The sequence below is a fragment of the Rhincodon typus genome, chromosome 37 (genome assembly GCF_021869965.1).
Source record: "Rhincodon typus isolate 14 chromosome 37, sRhiTyp1.1, whole genome shotgun sequence".
NCBI classification, from domain to species: Eukaryota; Metazoa; Chordata; class Chondrichthyes; order Orectolobiformes; family Rhincodontidae; genus Rhincodon; species Rhincodon typus.
This window is the reverse complement of record NC_063368.1, coordinates 399,220-424,593: the sequence shown is the minus strand read 5'-3', so window position 1 is coordinate 424,593 and position 25,374 is coordinate 399,220. Positions and strand designations below refer to the sequence as shown.

General features: G+C 42.8%; 1 protein-coding gene across 6 annotated transcripts in view; it reads right to left on the bottom strand.

Moving 5' to 3' along the window:
- The window catches only part of sgsm3 (small G protein signaling modulator 3), a 203,950-nt gene that overhangs the window by 40,664 nt on the left and 137,912 nt on the right, over positions 1 to 25,374 (bottom strand). For all 6 annotated transcript variants that reach the window (XM_048617525.1, XM_048617522.1, XM_048617521.1 and 3 more), the window contains 4 exons: positions 21,051 to 21,105; positions 17,316 to 17,365; positions 8,459 to 8,611; positions 7,903 to 7,973 (listed from right to left, as the gene is read on the bottom strand). In XM_048617525.1, coding sequence (XP_048473482.1) covers positions 7,903 to 7,973; positions 8,459 to 8,611; positions 17,316 to 17,365; positions 21,051 to 21,105 — 329 coding nt within the window. The remainder of the gene's footprint in view (positions 1 to 7,902; positions 7,974 to 8,458; positions 8,612 to 17,315; positions 17,366 to 21,050; positions 21,106 to 25,374) is intronic.

Genomic DNA, 25,374 nt, shown 5'->3' with positions numbered 1-25,374 from the left:
CCCTTCTTCAGAAATGATTTCTGAAGAAGGGTCTAGACCCGAAACGTCAGCTTTCCTGCTCCTCTGATGCTGCTTGGCCTGCTGTGTTCATCCAGCTCTACACCTTGTTATCTCTGTTTGCTGTTTGAAGTTTGTTAATTATTTTCTTTATACATATGTACATTGTGTATTACATTTCAGATACCATCATGTTTATAGTTTTAAATGGATTCAAGTAACATGAAAAAAACAAAGAACTGCGGATACTTAATGTTTCAAGTCTGGTCTCACTCAGGTTTCGGAAGAGGAGTCACAAAATCTGAAATGTTAGGTCTCTCACAGATGCTGCCACATTGCTGATTGTCTTCAGCAATTTCTGTTTTTGTTGTAAATAATGTCAATGTTTTGGGATTTGTGACGTAGGAATACAGTACAAAATGAAAATCAGAGTGATGCTTGCAAGAATTCATGAAATGTGAATACTATATGTTTGTTTAGTATGTTTAGTTCAATTTATGATTGTTCACTCAGAATTAAGGAAAATCTGGAGAATTACATTTGAAGTTGAAGAAACTGGTGTGGATTTATTTTGGCTTTATTTGTGCAACTGCAAAAAGCATAAGAATCACATTTAAAATAAAGTTCAAGTCTCGGATTAAAGAGCCTCAAGTTACAGTTCTTGGTAATAATTCAATTTGAACTTCTTCAAACCATTTTGCTTTAATTGCACCACAGCTAAAATTGTAATTATTTTATTCAGATTAAATTGAAGAAGCTTCACCTTGTTTTAAATTCATTCAAATGTTTGCAATGCTCTGCTATTTTTAATTTGATCACTGCAAGTTTGAGATGAAGGTCAAGTTTTTTACACAGGGGTGATGCATATATGGAATGAGATGCCAGAGGAAGGTACAGGCAGGTACAATTACAACATTTAAAAGACATCTGGATAGGTACATGAATAGGAAAGGTTTAGAGGGACAGATAGTAGGAACTGCAGAAAAGGGTCTGAAGAAGGGTCTAGACCCGAAACGTCAGCCTTCCTACTCCTCTCATGCTGCTTGGCCTGCTGTGTTCATCCAGCTCTACACCATGTTATCTTAGGTTTAGAGGGATATGGGCCAAACTAGGCAAATGGGACTAGTTCAGTTTAGGAAATCTGGTCGGCATGGATGAGTTGGACCGAAGGGTCTGTTTCTGTGCCATATGACTATATGACTCTATGTGACCTTGATGCCTCAGGTCTACATGAGGTTTTGACAAGTAACAAATTTTGAGGGTTTGTAAACTGGAGTGAAAGTTAAAAACACAAAATTATGTTATGATGGAATAAAAGAGAAGAAAGGAAACACTTCTGTCCCTCTTATAATGTGTCACAAATTGTGGAACTTGGTTTGTTTTCAGTATATTCTCTCCTTAAGAGCCTTTTTTTGTCCATTGGATGTGAGTTTCGCTAGTTGGGTGAGCACTTATTGCACATCCCTAATTGCCCTTGAATTGAGTAGCTTGCTAGGCCATGTTAAAGGGCAATTAAGAGTCAACCACATTACTGTGGGCTGGAGACACATGATTTCCAAGGACATCTAATATCTTTTAGGGAAGGGAATACATGAACTATGACTACCACATCCAGTCACGAAATGTGGCAGACAATTAAACAACTCAATGGAGGAAGATGCTCCACAAATATTCCCATCCTTAATGATAGGGGACCCCAGCATGTCAGTCAAAAACTGCATCTGTAACAATCTTCAGACAGAAGTGGATGATCTATCTTGGCCTCCTCCAGTGGGGCCCAGAATCATGAATGCCAGTCTTCAGCCAATTTGATTCTCTATATGTGATATCAAGAAATACTTGAAGCACTGAATACTGCAAATTCTAAGGGGCACGGCAACATTCTGGTAATTGCACTCAAAATTCACGCAGGACTTGCTGCACCACTAGCTATGTGTTCCAGTACAGCTTGGCACAGAAATTAGAACAGTAAAGCATTGGAACAGGCCCTTTGGCCCACCATGTCCATGCTGATCATGATGCCATTCTAAACTCATGTCATTTGCCTGCACAGGGTCCGTATCCCTCTATTTTCTCCTTGTTCATGTGTCTGTCCAAATGATTCTTAACAGTTGGTATCATATCTGCTTCCACCATCTCCCCGGCACCCAACACTCTCTGCATAAAAATACTGCCTCGCACATGTCCTTTAAACTTTACCCCTCTTACCTTAAAAGTATGTCCCCTGGCATTTGACATTTCACTCTGGAAAAAAGACTGTGATTGTCCACCCTAGCTGTTCCTTTCACAGTTTTATATACTTCTAACACGTCTCCTCATAGCATCTGAATCTCCAATGAAAACAATCTATGTTTATCCAACTTCTCCTTATAGCTAGTACACTTCAATCCAGGCAACATCCTGGTAAACCTCTCTTGTACCCTTTCCAAAGCCTCCACATTCTTTCTATAATGTGGCAACCAAAACTCCAATACTCCAAACCTGGCCTAACGAAAGTTTTATACAGCTGCAAAATGACTTGCCAACTTTTACACTCAATGACCCAGCTGTTGAAGGCAAGCATGCTGTACGCCTTCTTTACCACCTTATCCACTTGTTCTCCAAGATCATTCTGTATATCAGTGATCCCAACGGTCCTGTCATTTACGGTATACTTTCCTCTTGCATCTGACCTCCCAAAATGCACCACATCACATTTGTCTGGGTTAAAATCCATCTGTCATTTCTCCACGCAACTTTCCTATTGATCTGTATCCTGTTGTATCCTTTACTGGCCTCCTCACTATGCACAACTCCACCAATTTTTGTGTCATCTGCAAATTTAATAATCAGACCACCTACATTTTCATCAAATCATTTATATATATTACAAACAACAGAGGTCCCAGCACTGATCCTTGCGGAACACCACAACTACCCTCTGACTTCTTGTGGCCAAGCCAATTTTGCAACAAACTTACCAACTCACTGCGGATCCCATATGACTTAATGTCTGGACCAGTCTATTGTGAGGGAACCTTGTCAAATGCTGTGGACCAATCTACCATGAGGTACCTCGTCAAATGTGTCTACCTGACAGAACTGATGAAAGGCCAGGGTGCATCTGAAACATTGACTTTGCTTTCTCTCCACAGATGCTGCCAGATCTGCTGAGTTTCTCCAGCAATTTCTGTTTTTGTGTCAGATTTCCAGCATCTGCAATTCGTTGCTTTATGTAGGAGGACAAGTCAGGAGTGTGATGGAATACTTTCCACTTGCTTGGTGAGTGCAGCTACATTAACAACCAAGTAGCTCGACACCATTCAGGTCAAAGCCGCTCACTTGATTGGCATTACATCCACAAACATCCACTCCCTCCATCACTGATGCAACAGTGTGTACCATCTATAAGAAGCACTGCAGAAATTCACTAAGGCTGCTTAGACTGCACTTTCCAAACTGACAAAGAGATGCAGATGCATGGGAAGACCATCATCTGTAAGTTCTCTTCAAAGCCACTCACAATGGATTGCAGCAGTTCAAGAAGGCAGCTCATCACCTTTTCAAGGGCAGTTAAAGGTGGACAGTAAATGGCCATCCTGGCAGCAATGTCCACATCCTATGACTGAATGAATAAAAGGGATTTTATGGTTGTCAACAGTGGTGATATGGTCACCATTAGACTAGATTTCACTCCAGAATTTTACTGAATTCAGACTTCGTTATCTGCCATGATGGAAATCAACCAATGTTCCCAGAACATTTCCCTGGTGTTCTGGATTATGAGTCCACGATTACTGTGTTACCATTTTCCTTTTAAAAGTATGAATCAATGTTTCAGGACAAACAGGCTGTGCCAAGTTCCATGGGTTCATTCTTTGTGTGGAAATTGTAAAAAGATTTAATAGATATAATTATACTTAGCAGTTCTATCGTCATTTGCAAACGCTCCTGGAACTTTCTGTTAACAGCACTTTGGGTGTATCCATATCATATGGACTGCAACGGTTCAAGGTAGCAGCTCACCATCAAAATCTTAAGGGCAGTTAGGGATGGGCAACAATGTCAACTTGACCAGCAATGCCCACATTCCCTAAATGAATGAAAAGAATAAAAAGACTAATGACACAATCTATTGACTTATGGGGAGGCAAAGTCCTAGTGGTATTATCACTAGATTTTTAATCTAGAGACTCAGCTAATGTTCTGGGGTTCGAATCCCACTATGGGCAGATAGTGGAATTTGAATTCAATAAAAAATAGCTGGAATTAAGAATCTACTGATGGTCATGAAACCATTGTCGATTTTCAGAAAAACCCGTCTGGCTCACTAATGTTCTTCAGGGAAGGAAATTTGTCATCCTCGACTGGTCTGGCTTATATGTGACTCCAGACCCACAGCAATGTGGATGATTCTCAACTGCTCTCTGAAATAGCCTAGCAAGCCACACAGTTATATCAATCACAATGAAGTTTCAACAAAGAAATGAAACTTGAAGGACCACCTGCCATTGACCTAGGCACAAGAAAAGTCAATGACAGAAACAGCCATATAGACCCTGTAAAGTCCCTCTTACTGACATCTGGGGGCTAGTGCCAAAATTGGGACAGCTGTCTCACAGACTATTCAAGCAGCAGCTGACATAGTCATGCTCATAGACTCATATCTTACAGGTGGGAGACTGGTAGGGAAGTCCTTTAGGGAAGGAAACTGCCATCCTTACCTGGTCTGGCCTACATGTGACTCCAGACCCACAGCAATGTGGTTGACTCTTAACTGCCCTTTGGACAATTAGGGATGGGCAGCAACACCCTTATCCCGTGAATGAATAAAGAAAAACAAAAGGTAATGCCCCAGACACCACTATCAGCACCTCCACTGGCAGGACAGACCCAGCAGAGATGGCAGCACATTAGGACACTATCGGAAGGAATTCCCTGGGAGTCTTCAACATTGACTCTGGACTCCATGATGTCTCATGGCTTCAGGTTAAACATGGGCAAGGAAACATCTTGCTGACTATCACGTATCATCCTCCCTTGGCTGACAATGTTCACGTGAAAACAAACCAAGTTTGTCCAAGCTCTCCTCACAGCTAATACCCTCTCAAACCAGGCAACATCCTGGTAAACCTTTTGTGTACTCTCTTCAAAGCTTCCATATCCCTCTGTTAGTGTGGTAACCAGACTACGCAATATTTCAAATGTGGTCTAACTAAGGTTCTATAGCTCATGACTATACAGCAACATAACTTGCCAATGTTTATTCTCTTACGTTCCAACCAGTGAAGGCAACCATTCAATATGCCTTCCTGACCGCCATTTGTGTTACCACTTTCCGGAAACTGTGGACCTGTATGCCTAGATCCCTCTGTACGTTGATGCTACTGATGGTTCTGTCATTTAATGTATATTTTCCTCCTGCACTAGATCTCACAAAATGCATCATCTTCCATTTCTCTGAATGCCATTTCTCTGCCCAAGTGTCCAGCCTTTCTATATCCTACTGTATCCTCTGGCAATCCTCACGATCTGCAGCTCCCCCAATCTTTGATTCATCTGCAAACTTACTAATCAGGCCACCTACTTTTCCTTTAAATCGTGTATATATATTACAAACAACAGGAGTTCCAGTACTGATCCCCGCGAAACAGCATTGGTCACAGATCTCCAGTCTGAAAAACTTTCTTCCACCCCTACTATTTGTCTTCTATGACTAACCCAGTTTTGTATCCATCTTACCAGCTCAGCCTGCCACAACGAACCTTGTCAAAGGCGTTGCTAAAGTCCAAACAGGCAACATTTACTACCTTGTCCTCATAACCATCTTTGTCACTTTCTCAAAAAACTGTGAGTGTGTGGGATGCAACCTTCCCTGCACAAAGTCATGCTGCCTATCATTAATAGGTGCACATTTTTCCAAATGTGAGCAAATCCAATCCCTAAGAATCTTCTCCAATAATTTCCCTACCACTGACATAAAACTCACCAGCCTGTAATTTCCTGGATTATGCCTATTGCCTTTCTTAAGCAAGGAACAATGTTGGCCATTCTCCAGTCCTTTGAGACCTCTCCTGAGACTAAAGAGGAAGCAAAGATTTCATACAAGGCCCCAGCAATTTCCTCACCTGCCTCCCTCAGCATTCTGGGATAGGTCCCATCGGGTCCTGGGACTTGACTACCTAATGCTTTTCAAAACAATCAACACTTACTGCTTTTTTATATTGACATGCCCTAGAATACCAACATACCCCTCCTGAGACTCACAAAAAGAACAAAAGAGAAGTACAGCACAGGAACAGGCCCATACTCCTTTTTTGTTCTTTTTAGGAAGCAGGGATGATCTAGGAAATTATAGGCCAGTGGGTCTGACATCTGTGGTGGGGAAGCTCTTGGAGAAGATACTGAGGGACAGGATATATGCACATTTGGAAGAAAATGGACTGGTTAGTGACAGGCAGCATGGTTTCGTATGGGGAAGGTCACGTGTCATCAACCTGATCGAATTTTTTGAAGAGTTGACAAAGATAATTGATGAGGGAAGAGTTGTAGATGTAGTTTATATGAGCTTTTGGCATTTGATAAAGTCTCACATGCCGGATTGGTACAAAAACTAAAATCACATGGGATTCAGGGTGGGCTGGCTAGGTCATAGAAGACAGAGGGTAGCGGTGGAAAGGTGTTTTTCAGAATGGAGACATTCTGAAATGTGTGTTCCGTAGGGATCAGTCTTAGGTCCTCTGTTGTTTGTAGTAAATATGAATGATCTGGAGGAAAATGTGGGCGGTCTGATTAGTAATTTTGCAGATGACACGACGATTGGTGGAGTTGCTGATAGTGCCAACAATTCTGAAAGGATACAACAGGATATAGATAGATTAGCGACTTGGGCACAGAAATGGCAGATGGAGTTTAATGCGAGGTGATGCATTTTGGAGGATCAAATTTAGGTGTGAATTATACTGTTAATGGCAGACCCTTTACGTGGTGAGAGCCTTCACCATCCACCATGTCCTCTGGCTCCACACATAAATTCCCTTATTTTTCCTCGAGTGAAACTACCTTTTTCCTAGATACCCTCTTGCTCCTTATATATGTATAAAACACTTTGGGATTTTCCTTAACAATAAATTAATAATTAATAATAATTATTAATAATAAAGCAGCAGGTCAACTAAAACACTCAAGTCCATGAGGCACCAGATTGTATAAATTGCTTTCATTTCACACTGTCAAATCGAACAAGTTCTTGTTGTGATAGATGATGGGTGAATACTCTGCACTGTCCTCATCAGTCCCAGAGCAGGTACAGCACATGATTACTTGTGATTAGTTACACAGTAAAGCACATAGACTGGAGTGATGCAAGCTGGCAGCTCACCAAACAGGCATGGGCAATAAATGTTGGCCAGCTAGTGACACCTGTGTTCTACAAGAAAATTAAAAAAGCTCCCTCTACTCTTTTCAATGGAAAGTAAAGTTGCCTCTACACTGTACCCATTGAATACTCCCATGACTTGTACAGCACGGGGTTAGAGACAGAGTAAATCTTTCTCTACTCTTTCAAAATTAAAGTAAATGTCTCCCTACTCTTCTAAACTGAAAGCAGTGCGCCCACTACTCTTGTCAACTGGAAGTAGAGCTCTCTCTACTCTTCTAAACTGAAAGTAAAACTGTCTTTAGTCTTCTAAACTATAGGTAAAACTCTCTTCACTCTGTCGCCATCAAACATTCCCAGGATAGGGTCAGCACAATGTTAGATATAAAGTCAATCTCCCTCTACACTTTTAAACTGAAAGTTCCCTCTACTCATTTAAATTGAAAGTAAAGCTCTCTCTATACAGTCCCTAGTAAATATTCTCATGAAAGATGCAGAATATAGGTACCTCTACACTATTCTAACTGGTAAGAAAGAGTAAAATGTACCTGTATGTTTTACACAGCACTAGTCGAGAATATACAGAGTCAAAGTCTCGTTCCACTTCCTTTCCAGCAGCCTGTGAAATAAAGGATGAGCAATAATTCATGAAGTAGGGAAACAAGGGAAGCGAGAACAAAGCAAGAGGAGTGAAAAATAAAAAAGAAAAGGAAAAAAGGGAAAGGGGAAAGAGAGAAGTGTTGCCAAGTGGGTGAAAGGATAAGAAAGAATGGCAGAAATGGGGAAAGGGACGCAGGAGAATGGGGATAGAAGGTAGAGAAAGTGACAGCAGTAGAGTGGATGCAAAAAGAAAAGTTGTGGAGAGAGGAAGTGAGAGGGAGAGGGTCAAGAGTCAGTTAAAGGAAAGATGAAGAGGGGAGAAAAGAGAAAGGGGATAGACATAGAGAGAGGAGAAACAGTATTGTGGAAAGGAGTATAGGGAATAGGGGAGTGAAAAGCAAAAGGAGAAAACTGTTGAGAGGCACACCACAAATAATTTATGTACAAAAACTAAGTATTTCAAACATACAAATGTTTTTCAGAATCCATAGTCAACCTCTTTACCTCTTCAATAAAAAGCCAAGGATGGCAAGGACCACCTAGGATTGATGGTTTCTTCAAACCCTGTTCAAATATTGCCTTAAGTGCTGGGCAGAGTGATCCTCGGACCAGGTCTGTTACTGCTTCTGTTACTGAATCATCTCCAGCCATTGAATACTGTCAACCAAAATATAAATTACACCATAAGCCACAAACATACAGGAAAGAAAATCTTTCAAAGCAAAGCAGTTAGTGTCAGGTAAATAAGGGATGTGTCTACCTAGCATGCTGTATGGAACTTTATTGTTACGCATTGATCAATCTGGAGCAGAACAAGTCTTATCAGACTCGAAAAATTAACTCTGTTTCTCCCTCTACAGATGCTGTCAGTCCTGCTGAGATGCTCCAATACTTCGTTTTTTTTAGATCCACATGCCTCTCTCTTAGCAACTGAACGTTTGAACTTAACCTCACCATTGTGTCACCTCACACCAATGGAAAGCGCAGGACTTCACGCCAGGAATAGCACCGGGCATATCTAAAAATGAGGTGTCAACCTTAAGCTATCAAACAGGACTACTTGCGTGCCAAACAGCATAAGCAGCAATTGACAGAGCTAAGCAATTACACAGCCAACATATCAGATCTAAGCTTTGCAGTTTTGCCACATCCATTCATGAATACTGGTGGACAATTAAACAACTCACTGGTGGAGGAGACTCTATAAATAATCCCATCCTCAGTATGGAAGAGCTTAACACATCAGTACAAGAGTTAAGGCTGAATCATTTGCAGCATTTATCAATCAGAAGTGCCAAGTGGATGATCCATTTCAGCCTCTTCTGGTGGTCCTCAGCAGTACAGATACCAGTCTTCAGCTAATATGATTCACTGCACCTGATGTCAAGAAACAGTTACAGGCACTGAATAGTGCAAAGGCTATGGGACCTGACAACATTCTGGCAATACTACTGAAGACCTGTGCCCCAGAACCTGTTGCTCCCCAAGCCAAGCCCTTTCTGTACAGTTATAACTATGGCATCTATCTGGCAAGGTGGAAAATTGCCTAGGCATGTCCTGTAACATGAAAAGCAGGACAAATTTAACCTAATAATTTCCTCCCAATCAGGGTACTCTTGATCATCAGTAAAATGATAGGTGGTGTCATCAATAGTGCTATCATGCAGCAAGTGCCCTGCAAAGCTGGAATCAATGAGTATCAGGGGGCAAACTCTCTACATGTTGGAGTCATACCTGTCACACAGAAGACGGTTGTGGTTGTTGGAGGTCATAGAATCACAGAGCATGGAAATACACCCTTCACGCTTACCATTATTCTCACCTGCCTGTGCTTGGCCCAGATTCCTCCAAACATTTCCACCTGCCTGTGCTTGGCCCAGATTCCTCCAAACATTTCTTATTGATTTACTTATCTAAATGTCTTTTTAACGTTGTAACTGTACCCAAATCCAACACTTCCTCTGTAAGTTCATTCCACAAACAAACCAATATGTGTAAAAAAATTGCCCCTGTGTCTTTTTTAAATATTTCTCCTATTACCTTAAAAAAATGCCCCCAGACTTGAAATAGCCTACTGTAGGGAAAATACACCTTTACCTTATCTATATGCCTTATGATTTTATAAACCCCTGTAAGATCACTCCTCAACTTCCTACGCACCAGTGAAAAAAAATCCCAGCCTGTCCAGTCTCTCCCTTTAGCTCAAACCTTCCATTCTCAGCAACATTCTGGTAAATCTCTTCTGAACCCTCTCCAAATTAAAAATATCCTTCCTATAACAGGGCGACCAAACTGGACACAGTATTCCAGAAGAGGCCTCACCAACGTCCTGTACGCCCTCAGCATAATGTCCCAACTCCTTAACTCAAAGGTCTGAGCAATGAAGGCAAGCATGTTAAACACCTTCTTAATTACCCTATCGATATGTGACATAAACTTCGAAGAATTAGGTGCCTGAACTCCTAGGTGTCTCTGTTCTACAACACTATCCAAGGCCCTACTTTTAATTGTTTAAGTCCTGCCCTTGTTTGTTCTACCAAAATGCAATACCTTACATTTATCCAAACTAAACTCCATCTGCCACTCTTCAGCCCACTGACCCAATTGATCAAGATCTCTTTGTAATCTTAGATAACCTTCTTCACTGTCCACTATACCATCAACTTTGGTGTCATCCCCATACTTACTAACCATGCCTTCTATATTCTCATCTAAATCATTTATATAAATGACAAACAAATGTGGACCCAGCACCAATCCCCGTGGAACACCTTGGTCACAGGCCTTAAGTTTGAAAAACAACCCTCCACCATCACTCTCTGTCTCCTGCTATTAAGCCAATTTTTTTGTTTGTATCCAATTGCCAAGTTTACCCTGAATCCCATGTGATCTAACTTTACTAATTAATCTACCATACCGAACCTTGTCAAAGGCTTTACTAAAGTCTGAGTAAATAACATCTACCACTTTGCCCTCATCAATCTTCTTGGTTACTCCCTCAAAAAACTCAATCAAGTTTGTGAGACATGATTTCCCTCACACAAAACCATGCTGACTATCCCTAATCATTCCCTGCCTCTCCAAATGCATATAAATTCTATCTTTTAGAATCACTTCCAACAAATTACCCACCACTGAAGTCAGATTCTCAGGTCTATAATTCCCAGGCTTCTCCTTACATTCCTTCTTAAACGAAGGCACAACATTAGCCACTCTCCAGTCATCAGCACATCACCCATAATTACAGATGATACAAATATTTCTGCAAGAGGCCTCTCAATTTCTTCCCTAACTTCCCACAATGTCCTGGGATACACTAAATCAGATCTTGGAGATTTATCCAGCTTCATAATTTCTAAGACCTCCAGCAATTCCTCTTCTGTAATGTGAACTGCTTTTAAAACACCAATATTTATTTCCCTGAGTTCTCCACGCTCCATTTCTTTTTCCACAGGACAAAATATTCATTTAATATCTCTCCAGTCTCCTGAGGTTCCACACAAAAACACAAAGTCAGTCATCTCAGCTCCAGGATGTCTCTGTAGAAGTTCTTCAGGGTAGTGTACCAAGCCCAACCATCTTCAGCTGCTTCATCGATGACCTTCCCTCCATCATGAGGTCAGGGGTGGGATGTTTGCTGATGATTGTACAACATTCAGCATTCATTTGCGACTCTCAGGTACTGAAACAGTCCATGTTCAAATGGAACAAGATCTGGACAATCTCCAGGCTTGGGGTAACAAGTGGCAGGAAACATCCATGCCACACATGCAATGATTATCGCCAATAAGAGACGATCTGACCACTGCCCCTTGACATTCAATGATGTTACCATTGTTGAAACCTGCACTATCTACATCTTGGGGGTTACCACTGACCACATTAACAAGAGCAGGTTAGAAGCTAGGAAGGTAGGGGCGGCACGGTGGCTTAGTGGTTAGCACTGCTGCCTCACAGCGCCAGGGACCCAGGTTCAATTCCACCCTCGGGCGACTGTCTGTGTGGAGTTTGCACGTTCTCCCCGGGTCTGTGTGGGTTTCCTCCAGGTACTCCGGTTTCCTCCCACAGTCCAAAGATGTGCAGGGTAGGTGGATTGGCCATACTAAATTGTCCGTAGTGTTCAGGGATGTGTAGCTTAGGTGGGTTATAAGGGGATGGGTCTGGATGGGCTGCTCCAAGGGTTGGTGTGGACTGGTTGGGCTGAAGGGCCTGTTTCCACACTGTAGGGATTCTATGATTCTATGAATACTGCGGTGAGTAACTCACCTCCTGACTCCCAAAGCCTGTCCACAATCAACAAGCATCCACCACTGATGCTCAGTAGCAGCAGTGTGTACTATTTCATAGATCACACAATCCCTACAGTGTGGAAACAGGCCCTTTGACCCAACACATCCACACTGACTCTCAGAGCATCCCTCCCAGACCCATCCTCCTATAACCCACCTAATTTACACATCCCTCAACTCTGGGCAATTTTTCATGGCCAATCCACCTAGCCTGCACATTTTTGGATGGTGGGAGGAAACCGGAGCACCCAGAGTAAACCCATGCAGACACGGGGAGAATGTGCAAACTCCACACAGACAGTCGCCCAAGGGTGGAATCGAGCCTGGGTATTTACAGGATGCAGTGCTGAAATTCACCAAAGATCCTTAGACAGCACCTTCCAAACTACTGCCCGCTTCCATCTTGAAGCAGAGACATGGTAACACTGTCACCTGCAAGTTCCCCTCAAAGCCACTCACCATCCTGACTTGGAAACAAATCGCCAGTCCTTCACTGTCACTGGGTCAAAATCCTGGAGTTCATTTCTGAAGGGCATTTTCAGTCAACCTGTAGCTTGTGGACTGCAGCAATGTGGAAGCACCTAGTAGAGCTGTAGCAAAACTTGACCTTTACTTGGGTAATAGGGCAGGGGCATTACTTTGGACCAGTGATCATAGTTCTTTTAGTTTTAAAATAGTTATGGAAAAGGATAAGCAAAATCTAAAAGTTAAAGTTCTAAATTGAAGTAAGCTCAATTTTGAAGGTATTAGACAGGAACTTTTGAAGTTGACTGGAGGAGATTGTTCACAGGTAAAGGGACATCCGGCATGTAGGAGGCTTTCAAAACTGAGATAACCAGAGTTCGGTGACAGTATGTTCCTGTTGGTGTGAAGGGCATGGCTGGTAGGTCTAAAGAACACTGGATGACTAGAGATATTGAGGCTACTCTATTCAAGAAAAAGGAGGCGTACGTCAGGTATAGACAGTTGGGATCAAATGAATCCTTGGAGGCATAAAGGGGGAGTAGGGGTAGGGGTGCAGGTACATATTTCCTTGAAAGTGGCATCGCAGGTAGACAGAATGGTGAAGAAGCCATTTGGCATGCTTGCATATGTTGGTCAGAGCATTGAGTACAAGAGTTGGGACGGCATGTTAAAGACATTGGTGAGGCCTCTTTTAGAATACTGTGCACAATTCTGGTCGCCCTGCTATAGGAAAGATGTTGTTAAACTAGAAAAGGTACAGAAAAAATTTATAAGGATGTTGTTGGGTCTAGAAGGTTTGAGTTATAAGGAGAGACTGGATAGTCTGGGGCTTTTTCCCTGAAATGTTGGAGGCTGAGGGATGACCTTATAGAGGCATATTATATCATGAGGGGCATAGATAAGGTGAATGTACCAAGGTTATTTTCCCAGGATAGGGGAGTCCGAAACTAGAGGGCATAGGTTTGGATGAGGAAGTGGAAGGGTGGGTTAGTAAGTTTGCCGCTGACACGAAGGTCGGTGGAGTTGTGGACAGCATGGAGGGCTGTTGTAGGTTGCAACGGGACATTGACAGGATGCAGAGCTGGGCAAAGAAGTGGCAAATGAAATTCAACCCAAAAAAGTGAGAAGTGATTCATTTTGGAAGGTCGAATTTGAATGCAGAATACAGGGTTAATGGCAGGATTCTTGGCAATGTGGAGGAACAGAGGGATCTTGGGGCCCACATCCATAGATCCCTCAAAGTTGCTACCCAAGTTGATAGGGTTGTAGAGAAGGCGGATGGTGTGTTGGCTTTCTTTGGCAGGGGAATTGAGTTTAAGAGCCGTGAGGTTATGCTGCAGCTCTGTAAAACTCTGGTTAGACCACACTTGGAATATTGTGTTCAGTTCTGGTCACCTCACTATAGGAAAGATGTGGAAGCTTTAGAGAGGGTGCAGAGGAGATTTACCAGGATGCTGCCTGGACTGGAAGGCAGGTCTTATGAGGAAAGGTTGAGGGAGCTAGGGCTTTTTGCATTGGAGTGAAGAAGGATGAGAGATGACTTGATAGAGGTTTCCAAGTTGATGAGAGGCATAGATAGAGTGGATAGTCAGAGACTTTTTCCCAGGGCAGAAATGACTATTACGAGGGGGCATAACTTTAAGGTGATTGGAGGAAGGTATAGAGAGATGTCAGAGGTAGGTTCTTTACACAGAGAGTGGTGGGCATGTGGAATGCGCTGCCGCAGTGGTAGTGGAGTCAGATACTTTAGAGACTTTTAAGCGACTCTTGGATAGGCACATGGAAGATAGTAAAATGTAGGATATGCAGGGTAGATTGATTTTAGTAGGATAAATAGGTCGACACAACATCGTGGGCCGAAGGCCTGTACTGTGCTGTACTGTTCTATGTTTAAGGTGAGAAGGGAAAGATTTAAAAGGGACCTGAGGGGCAACTTTTTCAACAGAGGGTAGTGCGTGTATGCAATGAATTGCTAGAGGAAGTAGAGGTGGATACAATTAAAACATTTGGCCAGCTAAATGAATAGGAAAGGTTTAGAGGGATGTGGGCCAAATGCAGGCAAATGGGACTAGTTCAGTTTAAGATACCTAGACGGCATAGGTGAATTGGACCATAGGGTCCTGTATGAATCAATGACTCTATAAGGCAGCTAATGCCCACCTTCTCAAGGGCAACTATGGATGGGTAATAAATGCTGGCCAGCAGCGATGGCCACATCCCATGGGTGAAAAAGAAAACCCATGTCTCTCAAAGGTTGCTCTTTCCATCTCTCCACAGACTTGATTTCTGATATTCAACTGTCTATGCTCTCTCCGAGCTAGAAGAGAGGGTGCAGAACCCCAGAGAACAGTACAGCATCTGCACTGGCACCCTCAAATGATACCACCTTGACTGGCAGTGGAAATTCATTTCACACAGTCCACTAAGAAGGAGGTCTTATTCCACGAGGGTGCAGATATTAGCATGGTTTGCTTTGAAAACCTAAGCCTCCATGATCCTGGCATTTACAGACGTTGAGAGAGCTTTAGGACCAGCTATGAAGGTCTCATCTCCTTTAAGATGGATCTCTGTGTTTCTCTCCCCTGTTCTATTGACCGACGTGTGGCTTATGAGAATGCAGCCACTGCAGTTGCTGCTTTTATTTATCATCAGAGGACCAAAGGCCAAGTGGAGGCTGCAGAGGCTGGAACCCAGAAGTGCAGATCAAGGATCAAATGAAGATCAAGGCAGATAAAATGATTTCTGAAAAGTAGGAAATCATTGTCTCACAATGGAAGAACTGCCACAGGTCAAGTGCTCCGAGCACTAGCCTCATCTAGGCAGGGCTGTAGCTATACAGTTACACTGTTCTAAGCCTGTCAATTGTTCTGACCAAGCACTCCACACTGTGCTCTCTTTTTATTTGTTGTTGGGACATGGTCATCGGTAACCTAGCAGTTATTACTCATCCCTAATTCCCCTCAAGGTGGTGCTGGACAGCTGCCTTTGAACCATTGCAGTCCTGTCAGGAATTCCAGGATTTTGACCCAGTGACAGTGAAGAGATGACAATACAGCTCTAAGTCAAGACGGTGTGTGAGTTAGAGGGGAGCATTTGCTGTCCTTGTCATCAGCAGTGGAAATCACAAGCTTGGAAGGTGCTGTCCAAGCAGCTTTAACCAGAAGGCACAGAATTCAGAAATTGGTCAACTGCCTGGTGTGTCATGAAGAGGAAAGAAGAGAATTTCTTTCACGTATGAAGGTGCTGCCTGAAGATCAAGAGGCATTTATTTTAACCGGGTGTTTTGAGGCTAGGACCCATTGAGGCAACTTTCGACATTGTTTGGTAGATTCCAGTGCTGTAGCTGTACTGTAACAGCTTGGCTAGGGATGCGGCTAGTTCTGGAGTGCAAGTCCTCAGTTCTATTGCTGGAATGCCAAGAGGGTCAGTTGGCTTTGGAGTATTCAGTATCTTTAGCCATTTCTTAAACACTCATGGAGCAAGTCGAATTGGCTGAAGACTGGCATGTCTAATGCTTGGGACCTCTTGAGAAGTGCAAGTTAGATCATTCACTTGACACTTCTGACTGGAGATTGGTGTGAATGCTTTATTCTCATCTTTTAGCCTCAGATGCTGGATATTGTCATCATTGAGCATACAGAGGTTCACAAAGCCTTCTTCTTCTGATTGAAGTTTCATTGTCCAACATCATTCATGACTGGATATGGCAGAATCTCAGAGCAATGACCCAGTCTGTTGGTTGTGGGGTTGTCATATGTGCTTTCACTACTTAGCATACATGTAGTCCTGTGTCATAGCTTCACCAGTGTAGTACCTTATTTTTAGATATATTTGATGCTGCTCTTCAAACTCTCCTTTTTGAATTTGGGCTGTTCCCCTGGCTTGATAGTGATGTATAGCAATGACCGAACAATGAACAGAAACAAGAGATTCTGACTTTCTTCTTCCTTTACCCAGGACTGTTCCAGTGTGCAAATGATTCTCAACTGACATGACAATTCAGCAAAGACAGCCACCTTATACACAGCAATATATTTAAGTAGATTTTCTAGCTGATTAGCAGCACGTACGCCAAAAATTGCAAACAGTTCATTTTTCTTTGAAACAATGCATACTGAAGTTGGCATTCTCTGTTTAGTACCCTTTTGCCCACACTGGGTGGAACAGTTCCTCACCGAGCTGCCAGAGATCCATAAACATAATTCACTTGTGAAACATTACTGAGTAAGCAGTCCAAAGTTTGTGACATTCATACCTCAACATACAATCCTAGCTAACACAAACCTCTGTTCTGCAATGTCTCAACAGGAGCACAGATTCTGGATCATGGAGGCAATCAGCCCACACTAAGACACTCTCTCAATTAATAATAATCACAGAAAAATCAGGAGAACAGCAAATTCTCTAGATACGCAAATCTGTGGCAGGTCTCGGGTCTGACAAAATGTAACAGTGAATCATCAGGGATGCATGTCAGAAACGATTGTCATTTTAGTTTTGAGGTATGCAGGCACAATAACCACCATTCTCTGTATACAACAATGATTCACAAAAGGTAAAGGACTGATATACTCAATTCCGGCATATCCATTCATGACTGAACCCACCTCTTTACTTCGTTCATCCAGAACCTCCACAAATTTTGCAGGAAACCAACCTGTAGGAAAATGTCAAAGGTTAGTAGCAAGAAACAACAAAACCTTCTGTGGATTAAGATATTGTAGAGTGAGGAGTGCATTTGGAATACTTGCTCTTTGTAATGGATTCCAATATTTCAATAGCAGAACTTCAACAGTGCAGAGGCCTGTGGCACTCTAAGTTGCAGCAATCACAGTATAATTGGTATTTTTTTGCATTAGCTAATTTAAGGCAAACACAACAGTCCTCTCATTTACACTGCAATCTAGGGGTAAGCACAATCTTTTAATTTCCATTATTTACATTCACATCCTGTTCGATCTGAGAGAGACTATTAAGACTGGTCAGGAGCAATCTGTGACCACTTTTGGTGACAGGTCATTAACTGGAAATGTCGACTCTTGTTGCTTTCTCTGCTGCCAGGCTTGCTGAGTTTCTCCAGAAATGTTTTGTTCACATCAAACTGTCAGCTTCAGTACCAAGAACCCGATGAATATTCAGGCACATAATAGAACATAAAGATGCACAACAAATTTTAACTGAGAGGAGCAGGAAAGTTGATGTTTTGGGTTGGGACCCTTCTGAAGAAACGTCAACTTTCCTGCTCCCCTGATGCTGCCTGTGTTCCTCCAGCTCCACACTGTGTTATCTCTAAATTTTAACTCAAATCAAATATGCAAATCTTCCTTGGACATGTTGTAAACTCTCCTTACATTTGAATCTTCAGTACTGCCCATTCACAAGCAGTTTGCAATAATCGCAAATATGCTTGCTTGACTGGCAAGCAAATCATAAAATACACACACAGCAATCCTTCCCCGAGCAGTGATGTTGATGAGTGGATACCAAGCTCAGCAGTGAAGCAAGAAATGGGCTCTTCCCCTCACGATTGAGAATGAGAGAGAAATGAGAGAGAGAGGGAGAGGACGTGGAAGTGACTGATGGGAGACAGAATGAGAGTAATAGAGACAGACAGACAAGGCCTGGATTTTGTGGGTGTGGTCTGCTTGACTCCTAGAAGGAAAGTCAGTCAGCAGCTGATGTAGCAGAAAGGAGCCTCCTTCACAGTCATAACTCACTGCAGACTGGCTAAACATTGTAAGAGTGGGGCTTCTATCTGTCGCTCCTTGGTAGGAAGTCCTGCTATTGACATTACCAAGCTCAATGGTGGGCACTGCTGGGACTGCAAGGAGAAGTTGGAAGAGAAGATGACTGACAATGCAGGAGAACTTGAGAGCTCAGGGAGGGGACAGGAGCATGGAGACTTGTTTTTGGACAGCATGCAGCAAGGAACAAAGTTGGAGTGACACCTAAGACGGCCACATAGTACTCTCCTCTTCAATGAGGGTACTCCCCTTTTCCTGCTTTTTTACAATTTGGCCTCCAGAAATGGCTGACGTATCACTGTTTGGCTTTCCACATTAACTGCATTCTGACTGAATAATATTCAGGACGACTGAGTTGATAAAAAAACTCAATTGAACTTCTATTATTTATGTCGAACATGGCAGGTAGGTTGCGACTACAGAGAACAGATCACAGAATCCTACAGTATGGAAGCGGGCCATTTGGTTCATCGAGTCCACACCGACTCTCTGAAGTGCATCCCACCCAGACCTGCTCCCCTACCCTTTCTCTGCAACCTTGCAATTTCCATGGCGATTTCCACCCAGCTTGCACATCTTTGGACTGTGGGAGAATGTGTAAACTCCACAGAGATAGTTGCCGGAGTGTGGAATTGATCCCAGGTCACTGGCATGGTGAGGCAGACCATGCAGCAGTGCTAACCAATAAGCCACCATGCTGCCCTCGATAGCGGGAGGGTGGGAAGACAGTGAGCTTCACACATTTCAGATTTTATTTGCCTATACAGAGGGAGTGTGTGTGAGAGTGAGACAGAGAGAGGGAGAGGGAGAGGGGGTAGAGTGACAGAGGGATATGGAGAAACACAAGAGAATGAGAGACAAATGAAAAAACTGAGAGACACAAAGAGAGTGAGAGACAAAGAGTTTGTGAAACACATTGGGAAAGACAGTGAGTGAGATTGAGAGAGACAATGTGATAGAGAGAGAGGGAGAGAGAGAGTGAGAAGGGAACAGTGAGTGGGAGGGAGGCGGAGAGCAGGAGGGAGACGGAGAGTGAGAGGTAGGTGGACAGCGAGAGGGAGACCAAGAGTGAGAGGGAGACCGAGAGTGAGAGGGAGAAAGACTGAGACACACAAGACAGTGAAAGAAAGACAGCAAGGCAGAGAGACACAAAAAGAGTGTCAACACAGAGGAAGTGAGTGACAGAAGAGATAAGGAGGCAGAGATTGGGAGAGTGTGAGAGAGACAGAAAGAAACTGAAACATGAAAGTGAGAGAAACACTGAAAAACTGACATACACAAAAAGAGTGTGAAACACTGAGGGACTGAGTGAGCGAGAGAGATAGGGAGTGAGAGATTGAGATAGACAAAAAGTGAGTGAGTGAGACAAAGCAAGTATGAAACACAGTGGGGGAGACACAGAGTGAGAAAAAGACGGAGTGAGAGAGAGAAAAAGGGTGAGAAGGAGACAGACAGTGCAACGGAGATAAAGAGTGCGAGGGAGAGAGACAGAAGGTGAACAGACTGAGTGTTACAAAACTGTGAGAGACAAACAGCAAGACTGACAGACACAAAGAGAGTGTGAAACAGTGAGTATTGAGAGAGAGATAGGGAAAAACTGATGGAGAGAGAGTGAAAGAGAGAGACAGACAGAGAGAAAGATAGGCAAGCAAACAGTGTGAAAGAGGTAGGAACAGAAAGTGAGACAGAGTGAATGTGAGAGAAATAGAGACAGAAAGAGGGTGAGAGAGACAGAACCAGGGAAAGTGAGAGAAATAGAGAAAGACAGTGTGAAAGAGAGACAGCAATTTTGACTAGTGATAGGTCAGGTGTGTCAAAAGCAGCTCAAGACTAAAGTAGCATCATTTCTAATGACGACAAAAGGAAAAATTGAAACAACCGTTAGGAGCAGTCGCTCCGAGATTCTCAAACTGGCACGAAATCTAACATACTTAATTTGTTGAAGGTGGCTATCTCTCGGCTTGTTCATGAGTTACCAGAGCACATATAAAAGTCAACTTTAATTGTGACTTTTTCCTTATGAATTAGAGTCATAGAGTCCGACAGCATGGAGACAGGCCCTTCGGCCCAAAACTGGTCCATGCCGACCAAAATGTCCATCCATGCTAACCCCATTTCCCTGCACTTGGCCCATATCCTTCTAAACCTTTCTTATCCATGTATTGATCCAAATGTCTTTTAAATATTGTTAGAATTGTGTCAGGAATGAGCAGTTACTGATGCTGCCTGGGGAAAACGCAGTTCAAAATGCTGCACTCGGTTGATAGTTTAGCAAAGGTTCGTCCAACAGCAATTTGCTGACCCAAGGAGTGTGCACAGAATCAGTGAAATGTCTGAAATAAATTGATACAAAAAATGAGAAAAGCCTAACAAATGTTAAAGAGAAATAAAACCTTAAATAATGTGGAATTATTTTGAATTGTTAAAAATTGGCTATATTTTGCACACACATATATGCATTTAAAAACAACTGGAAGTGAGTGTGCACAGTTGGAAATATGTTGTAGCATGGTTGGTGTTTGCAGATACTCTCATTTAGTGGCCCCTGTCATACAGGGGGTCTTTGATCAGACTTAAGAATAACGTAATGTTACCCACCTCGCAGCCCATTCAGCTCACCAACCCAGCAATGTTCATCCTTCTGAGATATAATCTGAAAGAAACAAGTGGTGATCTCAGTCAGGCAGGAACAGGACACTTGAAATGCAACAATACAACATGACTGCAAATTTAAAATAGAAACTACTCAGAGGAAAATACTGCATTTAAATAACACACTATCAAATGGTGGCAGTGTGACTACTACTGTAAGATCACACCTTTAACTGTTCCCTTTCTCTTTAAGCAAATCAGCCTGTTCCATCCCTTTCGACTTTCCTTTAAAATCCTCACTCTAGCTTCGTATTGAAATTCTGTCATTTTTTTCACTGAGATATCTCCATGGCTTTCCTTCCTCTGTCTCTGTATTGAACAAGTTCTGAATCGCAGTTGTTTCCAACTGTATCTCACTACATCATACTTTCCTATTCTGGCTTAATCTCTCTCTCCATTCCAATCACCTACCCATATTCACGGTCATGACTATGACTTTGTCATCTTAAATGGCTTCACTACTATCACACTTCCTACGTAACCAAAGATTATGGACATTTTCCATGGAGGTTCCACAGAACTCAATACTGGCTCTTCTGTTGTTAATTTAGACTTAAATGTAGATGACACTTTGCAAGTTACATGAAAATCAGCTGTCGACAACATAAAGACAGCAGCTCATCACTGAATGCAGCAAGACAGAGTGAGACAGCTTGGGCATATGTTGAGTGAGAGAATTTGATACAGCAAGAGAAGAAGTCCAGTTAAATACTGGCAAATTGAAAATGTAATGACTTTAAGTAGCAACAGGAAGTAACAGGTGAATACCTTGTGAGTAGCTCCTTTTCACCTTAAGTTTTCAACTTAAAAGTAATTGTGGGTTAAGTATCAGTAGGATTTCTCAGGATTATTAAGATTTTTTAATAGCAGTAGTTTACTAGTATTGGTAACAGAAAGATAACTATATGATAATTGTGAAGTGCTTAGGCAGGTTGACGCAAGTAGCAAGGTGGTATTGGAGGTTTTGGCAGATTTATATTGGACAAACCCCTATGTCCAGATGAATTGTATCCCAGGCTGCCGTGGGAGACAACTGAGGAAATTACATGGGTCCTGATCCAAATTCTTAAATTGTGTCTGGTCTCAGGGGAGGTGCCAAAGGACTAGAGGACAGTTAATGTAGTTCAACTTTATAAGAAGGGTGGTAGACCTAACCAGGAAACCATAGACCAGTGAGTCTAACATCAGTGGAAAGGAAACTATTGAAGAAAATTTTAAAACAGAAAATTAATCTTCATTTAGAGAGGCAAGGATTGATCAGGGATCCTAACCTCGTTACAGCCTTGGTTCAAATATGGACAAAACAGATGAATTCCAGATGTGAGGTAAGAGTGACAGCTCTTGACATCAAGGCTGCATTCAACCAAGTATGGCATCAAGAAGCCCTTGCAAAACTGGAATCAATGGGGCATTGGAGGCAAACTCTCTACTAGTTGGAGTCATATCTGGCACATGAAAATGGTTGTGGTTGTTGGAGGTCAGTCATCTTAGCTCCAGGATATCTCTGCAGAAGTTACTCAAGGTGCTATACTAGGCTCAAACAGCTTCAGCTACTTCACCAATGATCTGTCCTCCAGAAGTGGGGATGTTTGTTGATGATTGCATAATTTGCATCACCATTTGCAACTCCTCCAAAACAGAAGCAGTCCATGTTCAAATGCAACAAGATTTGGACAGTAGGAGATAGGAAGAACTGCAGGGACTGGAGTCAGAGACAATACGGTGTGGAGCTGGAGGAATTGTGTTGTCTCTGATTCTAGCATCTGCAGTTCTTGCTATCTCTGACTGATTTATAACCCCACTGTGCAGCCTCTTCCAAGGATGCCCACCTTGAAGAAGTTGTCCTCCTCCCTCCGGATAGACCTCAGTGGATCTCTCTTCCACTGCAATCCTCTGGTAATCTCCTCTGCCCTTAAACCCTTCGACCACATACTTAAACAAACCCGGTACTACAGCCACATCTCCTTTCTCAGTACCTGCCTACGCAGCCAGCTCATCCCCAATGGACTCCAAACATCCTGAATCGAAACGTCAACTTTCCTGCTCCTCTGATGCTGCCTGACCTGCTGTGTTCCTCCAGCTCCACACTGTGTGGTCCAAGATTTGGACAGTATCCAGGCTTGGGCCAACAAGTGGCAAGTAACGTTTGCACCACACAAATATCAGGCAATGGCTGTCACCAATAAGAGACAACCTAACTACAGCCCTTGACATTCAAAGGAGTTATCATCATTGAATGCTCCACTATGAATATCCCAGAGTTACCACTGACCACAAACTCAACTGGACTCAGTACATAAACAAGTGCCAATTCTAATTCTAAACACATAGTCTACAAGAGCGGGTCAGAGGTTAGGAATACCACAGCAAGTAACTCACCTCTTGACTCCTTAAAGCCTGTCCACCACGTACAAGGGACGAGTCAGGAGTGTGATGGAATACTCCCCACTTGCCTGGATGGGTACAGGTCCGACAACATCTAAGAAGCTTGACACCATCCAAGACAAAGCAGCCTGCCTGATTGGCATCCACTCCCTCTGCTGATGCGGAGTAGCAATAATTTGTATTATCTACAAGATGCATTGCAAAAATTCACCCAAGATCCTTAGACAGCACCTTTCAGACCCATGACCACTTCCCTCTGGGTGGACACATGTGAACACCACCACCTGCAAATTCCCGCCCAAGCCACTCACCCACCTGACTTGGAAATACATTGTCATTCCTTCACTGTCGCTGAGTCAAAATCCTGGAATTCTCTCCATAAGAAATGTTGGTCAACCTACAGCACACCGACTGCAGCAGTTCAAGAAGGCAACTCACCACCACCTTCTCAACAGCAGCTAGGGATGGGCAATAAATGGTGGCCAGCCAGTGATGCCCACATCCCATGAATGAATATAAAAAAAGTCAACATGGTTTTGTCAGAGGAATATCATGCCGAATGAATATGATGGAATTTTGAGAGGAGGATACCATGTGTGTAGATGAGGGTAGGGCAGATGATGTAGCTTATACAGCTTTCAGCAAGGCCTTTGACAAGGTCCTACGTGGGAAACTGATAAAGAAGGTAAAATCTCAGGGGATCCAGAGTAACTTGGCAAGCTAAATCCGAATTGGCTTAGTGACAGGGGCCAGAGGGCAGTGACTGGAGCCAGGTTTGCAGTTGTGTACAATGGTGATCGATGCTGGATCCTTTATTGTTTGTGATAGTTATAAATGACATGGGCGAGATTATGGGATGGTTGATAAGTAACTGAATTATCCTATTCACATGCTCTGCCAACTTCAGGGATCTGTGATTACCCCAACATCACTCTGTTCCTCTAAGCTACCCAGTGTCCAGCCACTCATTAAATACTCCATTATCTCAAATGTTAAGAGGGCAGCCAATTTACTGTAAGTGTATTATAGACTCCTAAAGAGTCAGTGGGAAACAGAGGAGCAAATATATAGAGAGTTCAGAGATGTGTAAGAGTAATAACCAGGTGATTATACTAAGGAATTTAAGATAGAATAGAATAGTTAAGATGCCAATGGGACACTTGCTTTCATCAATCATGGCATAGAGTATAAGAGCAAGAAGGTAATGTTTTGCGTTGTACAGATCATTGGTTAGGTCACAGCTGGAGTACAGTGTCCAGTTCTGGTCACCTCACTACAAGAATGATATAGAGGGGGTACAGAGAAGGTTCACCAACATATTACCTGGGATGGAAAAACAAACCTATAAGGAGAGACTAGATAGGCTTGGATTGCTTTCTCTAGAGCAGAGAAGGCAGAGGGGGGACATGAGTGAGATGTATAAGTGTATGAGGGGTATGGACAGCGTGAGTAGAGAGCAGTGGCTCCCCTTGGTTGAGGGGTCAATCACAAGAGGGTATTGTTTTAATGTAAGGGTCAGGGGATTCAGAGGGGATTTCAGAAAAAATACTTTTTCACTCAGTCAGTGGTGTGACTCTGGAATGCGCTGCCTAGGAAAGTAGTAGAGGCCTGAAACCTTATAACCTTCAAATAAAAATTCGATCAGCACTTAAAGTTTCATAACATTCAGAGAAATGGGCTAAGTGCAAGAAATTGGGATTAGCGCATCTTTAGCTGTAGTTATGTCAGTGCAGGCTCGATGAGCCAAAGGGTCTTTTTTACGCTGCAAGAATCTATGAACATCTTCATTTTGGAAACTCCTGGATGCCCCTGGTGGAGTTCAGCCAGTATTTGGAGGTGATCGCTGCATGGGACAATCACTCTTGCTCCCTATATTGTACACCAT